The sequence below is a fragment of the Bombina bombina genome, chromosome 2 (assembly GCF_027579735.1).
Source record: "Bombina bombina isolate aBomBom1 chromosome 2, aBomBom1.pri, whole genome shotgun sequence".
Lineage (NCBI taxonomy): Eukaryota > Metazoa > Chordata > Amphibia > Anura > Bombinatoridae > Bombina > Bombina bombina.
In genome coordinates this window covers 702,062,576-702,076,938 of record NC_069500.1, presented here as the reverse complement: position 1 = coordinate 702,076,938, position 14,363 = coordinate 702,062,576, and the positions used below count along the sequence as shown (strand labels likewise).

Below are 14,363 nucleotides of genomic sequence, written 5' to 3'. Positions count from 1 at the left end.
ACTTTTGTAATTTTCCTTTTCTCATATTGGAATAATACCTTTTGTTATTAACTCCTATCAAACTTGGAGTAAACTCTAACCAAATCTTCAGCTGCGTGAATCTACAGCACTCTGTGTTTCAACCGGAACGGACTGACAGGCAGCGGGTGACGTCATCACCGCTCTCACTGCGCACCACGCCGGAGTCGAATGATCGCTGCTCGCTGTGGTTGCTGCTCACCCGCTCTTCACTGAACGCTCTTGTTTTCTAAGAGTCTAGTATCTCAACTATCCTCTGTAACATCTCAGTCAACTCCTGAATCAGGTATGTGCACCAACGAATACTTTAATAGCATGCTAGGACATAACCGAGTTTGTAATGCATTACTGAAAATCTCATTCTACTATGTGGAACTATAATATCCTATAAATATTCACATCAATATTCTATTCTCGGATCATTCTAAGGAGTTTAACTTTGTTTATATCAAGAAAGTTATCTATATTGTGTTTAACTTTTCCACAATAACTCTATTAATTTTTTGTATGAGTTATTCAGTTTCATCTCACTAAATCACCAATGATTATGAGTCTATGCTGTTCATTCATTACTTAAGATAGAATCCATTTTCTCTATAACTCACTTATTTGAGTATATCATTCCTTCTAAGTCGCATAGAAATGACATTTATCACGAATCTAAAATAAACTCTGTAATCATACAGGTACCTAATATCTAAGTCATGGTATTATTGGTGATAATGATTACATACACTTTAAACTATCAAAACTTGAAACATTATTGTTTAATCTAAACTGTTTCCTATCACAGAATAATCAAGCCTATAAAAATAATAATTTGTTTTTTGTAGATTCTGATTTAGACCATAATGGATCCCATAGAAATGGCAAATCAAGTCACCACCTTAAATCAAAAGGTGGAAATTCTGGCTCAAGGGTTAACTGAATTAAAAAATGAGAACAGCAGTCTAAAACAAATCATAAATGAATTAGTGACTCAAAAAGCAAATGAGACACCCGAACCACAGGTAAATTCCCCAACACCTTTCGGTGGGGACCGCACGAAATTTCGTGAATATAAGAACGCTTGTTTACTTCTATTCACTTTGAAACCTCGTACCTACCGTACAGAAAAGATCAAAGTTTTTACTGCTATATCTTACCTAACTGGGGAGCCAAGAGTTTGGGCTGACAGATTCCTTGAGACAGAGGATCCAATTCTGAATTCCCTAGAAAATTTCTTCCAAACAATGGCCATCCTTTATGATGATTTAAACAAACAACAAACTGCCGAACAAAGACTAAGAACCCTTAAACAGGGAAAAAGACCAGTGGAAGATTATATAGCAGATTTTCAGCTATGGGCCACGGATTCAGAGTGGAACACAGTCAGTTTAAAGAACCAGTTTCGTATTGGACTATCTGAATACTTAAAGGATGAACTGTCTAGGGTAGAGTTCCCAGACAGTCTAGATGCTTTAATTAAATTATGTATCTCCATGGATAGGAGGTATCGTGAAAGGAAGATTGAAAAGCACTCATATGAAACAACACCTAAAAGATCATTCCATGCTTATCAAGAAAAAACCTACTCGAGCCCCATACCCATGGAGATAGGTACCATTCGTGGACCTTTATCCCAGGAAGAAAAACAAAGGAGAAGATCTGCAAATCTTTGCTTATATTGTGCAAATAAAGATCACGATGTTGCCACCTGTCCTATCCTAACTCGTCAGAAGAAGGGTAAGTGTACTTATAGTTGTGCTTGTGAAAAACAAAAACACCCTTCACACTTATCCCTAAAATTGTCTTTACAGTGGGACAATCAACAACTTCAGAACGAAGCCATTATTGATTCCGGTGCTGATGGTATATTTCTTGTTGAGTCAATAGTAAAATACAATAAAATTCCAATTCTGCAGAAAACCACTCCTGTTTTTGTTAGAGTAATTGATGGTACCCAGATCTTAAAGGGTCCGATCACTCACCACACAATACCATTATTAACCATCTCACCAGATGGTCACAAAGAATATCTAACATACGATATTATACCAAGTTCAATACATCCCATAGTTCTTGGCCTACCATGGTTACAAAAACATAACCCATCCATAGATTGGTCTCAAAATAAGGTTACTTTCACCTCACAGTTTTGTTCAGAGACATGTTATCCATATGTAAATATTGGACACATAGGCTCTGCAATACCACAAGAATATTATGAATTTAATGATGTCTTTAATTTAAAAAATGCTGAATCACTACCACCTCATAGACATTTTGATTGTCCGATTGACATCAAACCTGGAGTAGAAATACCTTCAGGAAAAATTTTCCCATTGTCGCAAAAATAATTGATTCATCTAAGAGATTATTTAGATGAAAACCTAAGAAAAGGTTTCATTTCTCCATCATCATCACCAGTAGCTTCTGCAATATTCTTTGTCACCAACAAAGATGGCACTCTCAGACCCATAATAGATTACCGTGCACTAAACTCAGTAACCATAAAAAATAGATACCCATTACCACTCATCCCAGAAATAATTGAACGTCTCACTGGGGCAACCATATTCACTAAACTAGATTTAAAAGGTGCATACAATTTAATAAGAATGAGATCTGGTGATGAGTGGAAAACAGCATTTAAAACAAGATACGGCTTATTTCAATATAACGTTATGCCTTTTGGTTTAACGAATGCTCCTGCCACATTCCAGTTCTTTATAAATGAAATCTTTAAAGAATTAATGGATGTGTGCGTAATTGTATATCTGGATGATATACTTGTTTATTCAAAATCTATAGAAGAGCATAGGAAACATGTAAGGTGGGTTCTTTCAACACTACGTGATCATCAGTTATACGCAAAGTTGGAAAAATGCCAATTTCACAAAGATACTATTACATTTTTGGGTTATATAATTTCTCCCAAAGGTATAGAGATGGATCAGGAAAAGGTCACAGCCATAATCAATTGGCAAACACCCACTACCTTGAAATCCCTTCAACGATTTCTAGGATTTTCAAATTTTTACAGAAAATTTATAAATCATTATTCAACCATTGTTCAACCCTTAACTCGACTAACAGGAAAACAAAAATTCGTTTGGGATACCAATGCAGAACATGCCTTTCAAACTTTGAAGGAAAAATTCACAACAGCTCCTATTCTAAGTTTACCCAATCCAGACTTGCCATACACTTTACAGGTAGATGCTTCCAATGTTGGAATTGGAGCCATTCTCTTACAACCTGAAAACCAAGATAATCATCTCCATCCTATCGCCTATTTTTCTCGAAGACTAACTCCTGCCGAGACAAACTATTCTATAGGCGATAAGGAGTTACTTGCGATGAAATCAGCAATGGAGCACTGGCGACATCTCTTGGAGGGAACCACAATCCCATTCCAGGTTCATACAGATCATAAAAATCTTCAATATTTGAAGAAAAATAAAACTCTCTCTTCAAGACAGGTTCGCTGGGCATTGTTTCTGGATAGGTTTAATTTTTTACTTACCCACATACCAGGTACAAAGAATGTAACAGCAGACGCTTTATCCCGGTCATTTGATTCAACTGCAGACACTCAAACTATGGCCTATATTATTCCACCAACTAAAATCATAGCTGCAGCAGTCCTAGAGACATCTGACTTATACCAAGCACAACATTTAGATCCTGACATTCCACCAATTTGTACCCCAGATTCTGAATCTGGTTTATATTTGAATGATGGATTGATATATGTTCCATCATCTCTAAGGAAGCAGATCATTCAACAACATCACGATACCCCTTTAGCCGGACATCCAGGCATAGGTAAAACTACTGATCTTATCAGTAGAGAATACTGGTGGCCACAAATGAAGGCCGACATCCACACATATATAATAAATTGTCAAATCTGCGCAAGGAAAAAGAAGGAACATCATAAACCTTATGGATGTTTATTACCATTACCCATACCCATAAAGCCTTGGGATATGATTGCAATAGATTTTATTGTTGAATTGCCCATCTCCAATGGTCACAATACCATAATGGTTGTAGTAGACCATTTAACTAAATTGGCTCATTTCATTCCATTAAAGAGAACACCTACTGCTTACACAACCGCAAAAGTCTTCCATAGTCATATTGTTAAACTACATGGATTACCTACCTCCATTGTAACAGATCGTGGATGTCAATTCACCTCCAAATTTTGGAAATTTTTATGCAAGACCTTACAGATCTCATTACGACTCACAACAGCTTTCCATCCTCAGTCCAACGGACTGACAGAACGATTAAACCAGACTCTCGAACAATATTTGAGATGCTTTATATCATCTCAACAAGACGATTGGTATGATTACTTACCTAGTGCCAAATTCGCATATAATAATTCAGTCAATTCTTCATCCAAAATCTCTCCATTTTTTGCTACTTATGGTTTTCATCCACGTGCTTATCCTAACTCACTAACGTGCTCACATTCTCCATCAGTCTCCTCTTACACTGAAACTTTGAAAAACGTCATGGACTCACTACATGACCATCTTGTTAATGCTAAAGAAACTCAAAAGAAATACTTTGACAAGAAACGATTACCATCACCTGAATACAAACCTCAAGATATGGTATGGTTGTCTACGAGGAACCTCAAGTTACCAGTTCCGAGTAAAAAACTGGCGGATCAGTATATTGGTCCATTCCCGATTCTCAAAGTAATCAATGAGAATGCGGTGACTTTAAAGTTACCTCCCACTATGAGAATTCACCCCTCGTTCCATGTATCATTACTGAAACCGTTCATTGGAACTGAGATTCCTTCTACTGATATCCACACCATCCCGGATCCACTGGATTATGAAGTCGATCAGATCCTGGACTCCAGGATTCGTAGGAGGAAGCTTGAGTACCTAGTCCATTGGAAGGATTATGGTGATGATGAGAACTCCTGGGTCCTCTTACGTGACTTAAATGCTCCTGATTTGTTGAGGGAGTTTCATGTTCGTTATCCCTGTAAACCTGGTCCTCAGGTTGCTGGGAGGGGCTCTTGAATGGGGGGATCTGTCAACAATTTGCCTTTCATTATCCCTTTAAGGCAAGATCTCCTCCCCTAACACATTTCTATTTATTCACTTCTTTTCCCAGAAATCATTGCTTGATTATTGGAAGTGGAATAGGAGACCAGTACCAGTCTTTCTATCTCCTTAACATTAAGAAGCCCTAAAGCTTTCTGACATTAATTATTTTCTAAATCTAACTTTTGTAATTTTCCTTTTCTCATATTGGAATAATACCTTTTGTTATTAACTCCTATCAAACTTGGAGTAAACTCTAACCAAATCTTCAGCTGCGTGAATCTACAGCACTCTGTGTTTCAACCGGAACGGACTGACAGGCAGCGGGTGACGTCATCACCGCTCTCACTGCGCACCACGCCGGAGTCGAATGATCGCTGCTCGCTGTGGTTGCTGCTCACCCGCTCTTCACTGAACTCTCTTGTTTTCTAAGAGTCTAGTATCTCAACTATCCTCTGTAACATCTCAGTCAACTCCTGAATCAGGTATGTGCACCAACGAATACTTTAATAGCATGCTAGGACATAACCGAGTTTGTAATGCATTACTGAAAATCTCATTCTACTATGTGGAACTATAATATCCTATAAATATTCACATCAATATTCTATTCTCGGATCATTCTAAGGAGTTTAACTTTGTTTATATCAAGAAAGTTATCTATATTGTGTTTAACTTTTCCACAATAACTCTATTAATTTTTTGTATGAGTTATTCAGTTTCATCTCACTAAATCACCAATGATTATGAGTCTATGCTGTTCATTCATTACTTAAGATAGAATCCATTTTCTCTATAACTCACTTATTTGAGTATATCATTCCTTCTAAGTCGCATAGAAATGACATTTATCACGAATCTAAAATAAACTCTGTAATCATACAGGTACCTAATATCTAAGTCATGGTATTATTGGTGATAATGATTACATACACTTTAAACTATCAAAACTTGAAACATTATTGTTTAATCTAAACTGTTTCCTATCACAGGGACAACATTACTCCACAATGATGTGAGAGACTGATAAAGTCATATCGAAAACGATTACTTCAAGTTATTACTGCTAAAGGTTGTTCTACAATCTATTGAACCATAAGGTGTATCTAGTTTTTCACATGGCTTCTCCATTCTGGCTTTATTTTTGTTAAATAAATCATGACACAGTGTCATGTGTTATTGTTTATTTGAGGCTGTATTTACCGAATACCCTGATATGTAAAATCATAGAATTTAAAGAGGGTGTACTTTTTTTCCCCATGACTGTCGGTGCGTGTGTGTATATAAATATATATATGTGTGTGTTTGTGTGTCTACTATATATATATATATATATATATATATATATATATATATATATATATATATATATATATATATATATATATATATATATACAGTATATATATGTGTGTATGTATGTATGGGTGTATATATATATATATGTGTGTGTGTGTGTGTGCATTGGATCACTATGCAGTTAAGTAGCTTAAACCATGTAAAATCATATTTATGCAATATTCATATTATAATAAAGCATATTATAATAAATATACCCTGTGTAAAAATATTTCATTCCAATGTTCTGCACATAGGGAAATATGTTTTATGTATTTAAAAAAAAAAAAAAATATATATATATATATATATATATATATATATATATACAGGGAGTGCAGAATTATTAGGCAAGTTGTATTTTTGAGGATTAATTTTATTATTGAACAACAACCATGTTCTCAATGAACCCAAAAAAATAATTAATGTCAAAGCTTAATAGTTTTGGAAGTAGTTTTTAGTTTGTTTTTAGTTATAGCTATTTTAGGGGGATATCTGTGTGTGCAGGTGACTATTACTGTGCATAATTATTAGGCAACTTAACAAAAAAACAAATATATCCCCATTTCAATTATTTATTTTTACCAGTGAAACCAATATAACATCTCAACATTCACAAATATACATTTCTGACATTCAAAAACAAAACAAAAACAAATCAGTAACCAATATAGCCACCTTTCTTTGCAAGGACACTCAAAAGCCTGCCATCCATGGATTCTGTCAGTGTTTTGATCTGTTCACCATCAACATTGCGTGCAGCAGCAACCACAGCCTCCCAGACACTGTTCAGAGAGGTGTACTGTTTTCCCTCCTTGTAAATCTCACATTTGATGATGGACCACAGGTTCTCAATGGGGTTCAGATCAGGTGAACAAGGAGGCCATGTCATTAGATTTTCTTCTTTTATACCCTTTCTTGCCAGCCACGCTGTGGAGTACTTGGACGCGTGTGATGGAGCATTGTCCTGCATGAAAATCATGTTTTTCTTGAAGGATGCAGACTTCTTCCTGTACCACTGCTTGAAGAAGGTGTCTTCCAGAAACTGGCAGTAGGACTGGGAGTTGAGCTTGACTCCATCCTCAACCTGAAAAGGCCCCACAAGCTCATCTTTGATGATACCAGCCCAAACCAGTACTCCACCTCCACCTTGCTGGCGTCTGAGTCGGACTGGAGCTCTCTGCCCTTTACCAATCCAGCCACGGGCCCATCCATCTGGCCCATCAAGACTCACTCTCATTTCATTAGTCCATAAAACCTTAGAAAAATCAGTCTTGAGATATTTCTTGGCCCAGTCTTGACGTTTCAGCTTGTGTGTCTTGTTCAGTGGTGGTCGTCTTTCAGCCTTTCTTACCTTGGCCATGTCTCTGAGTATTGCACACCTTGTGCTTTTGGGCACTCCAGTGATGTTGCAGCTCTGAAATATGGCCAAACTGGTGGCAAGTGGCATCTTGGCAGCTGCACGCTTGACTTTTCTCAGTTCATGGGCAGTTATTTTGCGCCTTGGTTTTTCCACACGCTTCTTGCGACCCTGTTGACTATTTTGAATGAAACGCTTGATTGTTCGATGATCACGCTTCAGAAGCTTTGCAATTTTAAGAGTGCTGCATCCCTCTGCAAGATATCTCACTATTTTTGACTTTTCTGAGCCTGTCAAGTCCTTCTTTTGACCCATTTTGCCAAAGGAAAGGAAGTTGCCTAATAATTATGCACACCTGATATAGGGTGTTGATGTCATTAGACCACACCCCTTCTCATTATAGAGATGCACATCACCTAATATGCTTAATTGGTAGTAGGCTTTCGAGCCTATACAGCTTGGAGTAAGACAACATGCATAAAGAGGATGATGTGGTCAAAATACTCATTTGCCTAATATTTCTGCACTCCCTGTATATATATATATACACACACACACACATATATATATATATATATATATATATATATATATATATATATATATATATATACATAATATACAGTATATATAAATAGATATACAGTATATATAAATCGATATACAGTATATATAAATAGATATACAGTATATATATATATATATATATACCATCAAAACAAGCAGCACTCCAAAGGTCTTATATCCATATGTCACCTTTATTAAGTGAACGTTTTCGGGCTACAAACAGCCCGTCCTCAAACTTACAAGGGGGCTGTTTGTAGCCCGAAAACGTTCACTTAATAAAGGTGACATATGGATATAAGACCTTTGGAGTGCTGCTTGTTTTGATGGTATTATTATTGTGGCTTTAAGCACCCAAGGCTGATGCATATAGGATCTGGAGTGCACTTTGCTGGATATTTATTTATATATATATATATATATATATATATATATATATATACCTGTGTGTATATATATATATATATATATATATATATATATATATATATATATATATATATATAATTTAGACATGTATCTGTATGTATCTCTATGTTAAAGCCCTTTGCCTGCTCTTTTTTTCCTAACACATGAGACCTCATATCTTTGAGCCCTTACAACGTTTTTATGCAATGTTTTTTAAATACATTTTTATCAGATAGTGTTATTATCAATGTTACTGTACTTTTCAATGTAATATGAGTGCTCCTTCTGCCGCGCGTGAACAGCAGCAATAAAGCCAATAACACTCACGCCAAACAGTTTGCGCGACACTTGTAATCTAACCCTAAACTGGGTACTGTCAGATGGCCGCCATTAGTGGGAGGGGGAGGGTTAGAAAGCTGCTTGAGAGGGATCAAAGAGGTGGGCAGAAATAGGAGGGATCACTAAACTACAGAAAAAATAATAATAATGATAAAAAATATATATAATTTAAAAAAAAGCCCCAAACTGCATACTGGCAGACTGTCTGTTAGTACCTAAGATGGTGCGGGTGAGTATGGGTGGGGGGATGTTTAAATGGAGTGATAGCAAAAATGCTAAAAATAATCCGGTATTTTGGGCAAGTTTATCACTGAAATTCCTGGTAGCGAAGGTGTTAAATTGTGGACAGATGAGCTGTATTTGCTTGAACACTATGATATAAAGGCAACACTGCAGTACCCTGTCTAGAATTAGACATAGACACATAAGCACACACCTGAGCAGGGGGGCTCACCTGAATATCCTTACAAAGCAAACAAAGGTTGAAAGAGGCTAAATTATAAGTGGATCTCCACTCTTAAAGATCAGCTCATGGCCCAGAGACCTGAGCACTAAAAATAACTGTACCAAAACAATAACGGCTGACAAATTATAAACCACATATAAGATGTTTGAATAATTTATCCCTAATTTAAGCAAAGCTCTGGTATAATCAGAGTGTTTCACCTCCACTGGCCCTAAGAGCTTCTCTCGACATGCTCAGATAATTACAGCACCTCATGAACAGGAGAAGAAGAAGACAGGAAGGCGCATTTAAAGTGTACCAAAAAGGTTAACCCTTAGCACACCCGTGATCACTAAAACCAAAACTTGATGTAAAAACTGTAGATTTTAGTGCAGGTGAATAAAGAAGGCTGTGTTAAAGTTTCCAGGAGAGCTCTAAAACTGGCTGCACTTAAAAGGACAGTCTACTTGAATATTGTTACTGTTTAAAAAGATAGATAATCCCTTTATTACCCATTTCCTATTTTCTATCACCAACACTGTTATATTAATACATTTTTTACCTCAGATTACCTTGTATCTAAGCATCTGTAGACCACCCCCTTATTTCAGTTCTTTTGACAAACTTGCATTTTTGCCAATCAGTGGAGTGAGTACAATGTTATCTTTATGGCACACATGAACTAGTGCTGTCTAACTGTGAAAAACTGTCAAAATGCACTAAGATAGAATGCGGCCTTCGACCGATTAGAAATTAGCAAACGAACCTACCTAAATTTAGAGAAGAATACCAAGGGAACAAAGCAAATCTGATAAAAATAAAGTAAAATGGAAAGTTGTTTAAAATTGCATCCCCTATCTGAATCATGAAAGTTTAATTTTGACTAGACTGTCCCTTTAACATAAAGAGGCAGTAACCCCCATTCCTGTTGAGCTAAAGGTAATATTCTAAACTCTTATTTCTTAGCTCTTACAGACATACATGAAGGCTTTGCTATTATATTTTGCTTTGTATCATATCCCATATAGCTGTTGTTGCCTAATACGTTATTAGGAAATAAGTTATCATTACATTTACTGTCTTATTGAAATCACTCACAAGTATTCACTGGTTTATCTTTATTAGTGCCAATAGATATTTTTTTTTTATTGGTTCATTATCCTATATAATAAATGGCCAAGTATGTTTGTCAGATGCAGTCATGCGCAGTAGAGACTGCACGTGAGAAACACACCTGACCGTTTGGATCCTGACACTCAGCACTCAGCACAGAGCAAGGCTGAAGCGGAGTGTCAGGGGGCGTGGCCGACGGGAGCGTTGCGATAGAGGCGTGGCTGGGCGTCGCGAGGGGCGTGGCCGGGCATCGTAAGGGCGTGACTGAGCACGGTGAGGGGCATGGCCGGGCGGGTGTCGCCACGATGGGGCGTGGTCGGGCGGGGTGCTGCGATGGGGGCGTGGCCAGAGAGGCAAAGGCTTTCAATGAAGACAGAGCCAGAGAGGGAACAGGAGAGGGGGTGAGAAGGGCCAAAGAGGGGGGGAGAAGGGCCAAAGAGGGGGGAGAGAGCCAAAGGGGGGGGGGAGAGAGCCAAAGAGGGGGGAGAGAGAGAGCCAAAGAGGAAAGAGAGCCAAAGAGGAGAGAGAGCCAAAGATGAAAGAGAGCAAAAGAGGGGAGAGAGCCAAAGAGGGGGGAGAGCTAAAGAGGGGGGAGAGAGAGCCAAAGAGGGGGGGAGAGAGCCAAAGAGGGGGGAGAGAGCCAAAGAGGGGAGAAAGAGAGCAAAAGAGGGGGAGGAGAGAGCCAAAGAGGAGAGAGCCAAAGAGGAGAGAGAGCCAAAGAGGGGAGAGAGCCAAAGAGGGGAGAGAGCCAAAGAGGGGGGAGAGAGAGCCAAAGAGGTGGGAGAGAGAGCCAAAGAGGGGGGAGAGAGCCAAAGGGGGGGGAGAGAGCCAAAGGGGGGGGAGAGAGCCAAAGGGGGGGAGAGAGCCAAAGAGGGGGGAGAGAGAGAGCCAAAGAGGAAAGAGAGCCAAAGAGGAGAGAGAGCCAAAGAGGAGAGAGAGCAAAAGAGGGGAGAGAGCCAAAGGGGGGGAGAGAGAGCCAAAGAGGGGGGGGAGAGAGCCATAGAGGGGGGAGAGAACAAAAGAGGGGGGAGAGAGCCAAAGAAGGGAGAGAGAGAGCAAAAGAGGGGGGGGGAGAGCCAAAGCGGGGGGGGGAGAGAGCCGGGGGGGGAGAGAGCCAAAGGGGGGGGGAGAGCCAAAGGGGGGGGAGAGCCAAAGAGGGGGGAGAGAGAGAGCCAAAGAGGAAAGAGAGCCAAAGAGGAGAGAGAGCCAAAGAGGAGAGAGAGCAAAAGAGGAGAGAGAGCAAAAGAGGGGAGAGAGCCAAAGAGGGGAGAGAGAGAGCCAAAGAGGGGGGAGAGAGAGCCAAAGAGGGGGAGAGAGAGCCAAAGAGGGGGGGGGAGAGCCAAAGGGGGGGAGGAGCCAAAGGGGGGGAGCCAAAGGGGGGGAGAGCCAAAGAGGGGGGAGAGAGAGAGCAAAAGAGGGGAGAGAGCCAAAGAGGGGGGAGAGAGAGCCAAAGAGGGGGGAGAGAGAGCCAAAGAGGTGGGGGGAGAGAGCCAAAGAGGGGGGGAGAGAGCCAAAGGGGGGGAGAGATCCAAAGAGGGGGGAGAGAGAGCAAAAGAAAGGAGGGAGAGAGCCAAAGAGGGGAGAGAGAGAGCAAAAGAGGGGAGAGAGAGAGAGCAAAAGAGGAGAGAGAGAGCAAAAGAGGGGAGAGAGAGAGAGCAAAAGAGGGGAGAGAGAGCAAAGGAAAGGGGGGAGAGAAAGCAAAAGAGAGGGGGGAGAGAAAGCAAAAGAGAGGGGGGAAGAGAGAGCAAAAGAGAGGGGGGAGAGAGCAAGGGGTGGGACCGCTGTACTGCAAAAAATGGCCCGTGTACATGGGCTTTAGTACTAGTTGTTAATAAATTGCATTTTTATCTATGAATTTAGACTTGCAAGTGTTTACCCTAATTAAACCTTGGATAACAATCTGAAATAGATAGTTATCACGAGTGCTCAAATGTGTGTATTCTAAATTATTTGAGAAACAAATACGGCTACACATACATCCTTCCTGTTTTGTGGGGATAAATATTCCTGAAAGCACTGATTCATCACTGCTTCTGAAGTATTTTCTACCATACTGTAGATTTGGTGATCCTGGGACTGATAATATAAAGTTCTCCGCTCAGGTGAGATGATTTATGAGAAGTCTCGCCAGTACGAAGAGGGCCCTCAAAAAAATTTAGAAACTCAAATGTTTACATTGAGAGATGTCTATATCTGTATGCAGAGTTCTATATGTAAAGGAAATGACTATACATTACAATATAAGACTGCCTTTTTTTTGTTTTGTTTCTTTTTATTTGCCTCTAAGGGCTCGATTTATCAAGCCTTCTCCTCCCCTACGACTGCTGTTTGGCACAAGAGAACCTGCAGTCAGTATTTATCATCAGACCGCTGCTTCCCTACCCTCTTCTCAACCTCTTAGGTGGAGAATTTAAATCTCCCCGGTCTCATCCGACCAGGGAGTTTGAAAGCTCCGGCCCGCGTGTGATTGGCTGTGCGCAGGCAGGGGGTGGGATTGCACGCAATCGCAAAACAGCGCTCGTGTGCAATGTTGAAATCAGCCAGCAGATTGCTGCTCGCCAGAGGCGAGCTGGGGCGGACAGGGGTGCATATTGCCCTTGCTTGATAAAATACAGGCTTTTTTCTGACATAAGTTGACAGATTTGTACCTAAGCTGGTCCCAGAGACTAATAGCCCCAACTTATCAGCTTTGTCCCAGAGTGTGAGTAATTGCTACAATTTTTAAAATCATTTTAATAAGAAAACAAACAAGGCCAAAATGTAATAATACAACTCAATGCTATGTAATTATTGCACTTCTGTTGCTGCTCGTAGGAATCTGTCTATTTAGGCTATTACTCTTTCTCTGAATCTCTAATTACTATAAAGTTTCAAGACTTCTCTTGTACTGTGTAGGAGGCTTTCTACCTTGTCATACTTTCTCCCACCTATTAAAGGTTCAAGTGTTTTTTTCAAAGTTCGACTCTTCAGAGAAGCTTACAACCTCCTCCTCTAAAGTTTCATCAATAATCACTGCCAATATACTTTAAATCCTGCAGTTGCTTTTTTCCTGATGCAGCAAATACATATGGTAGTTAATTACATATTAACTGCTTATGGTAACTAATAGGAACAATGGGTGAATATACATAGGGGAAATTAGTTCTGTTAATAAATAAATAAGTAAAAACTAAATAATGTGTAGCTTTACAGTGTGTAGTACATGTAGTATTTAGGAGGAAAAAATTGTTGCGCATTTTTGGGAAGAAATAGGATTTTTTTCTGACTATTAGTTTAAGATTAGGTTAAATATGCACATAGTTTACTCCCATTGACAAATATGATTTACACCCCCAAAATATCCTGCAGAATAATTATATATTTAAGTATAAAGTTATTGCATATTTTCTTTTACTATGATATAAATACAACTCCCACCTTTACACACCAAAGTAGCTCCATCCCAGATTCCATGCTTTGTGCAGATTGAAGTGTCATTGCCTCTGGCTGCAACAAATCCATTAGAGCATCTGTATCTCACAGTATTTCCACAAGTAGTGTTACTTAATAAGGATACTACAGTATTGGGCAAAACCAAAGGCGGTCCACAGTCAATGGCTTAAAAAAAAATAAAAAAAATGTCAAACCACTTTACCACCAAGAGCATATGAAACACGGTTGATTAATTGTAGCCAAGAGATATTCTTTTTATTGCATCTCTTTTTATTTTCAAATTAAC

General features: G+C 39.1%; 1 protein-coding gene across 1 annotated transcript in view; it reads right to left on the bottom strand.

The window, feature by feature from the left end:
• The window catches only part of SUSD1 (sushi domain containing 1), a 365,105-nt gene that overhangs the window by 209,778 nt on the left and 140,964 nt on the right, over positions 1-14,363 (bottom strand). The window contains 1 exon segment of the mRNA XM_053700012.1: positions 14,063-14,242. Coding sequence (XP_053555987.1) covers positions 14,063-14,242 — 180 coding nt within the window.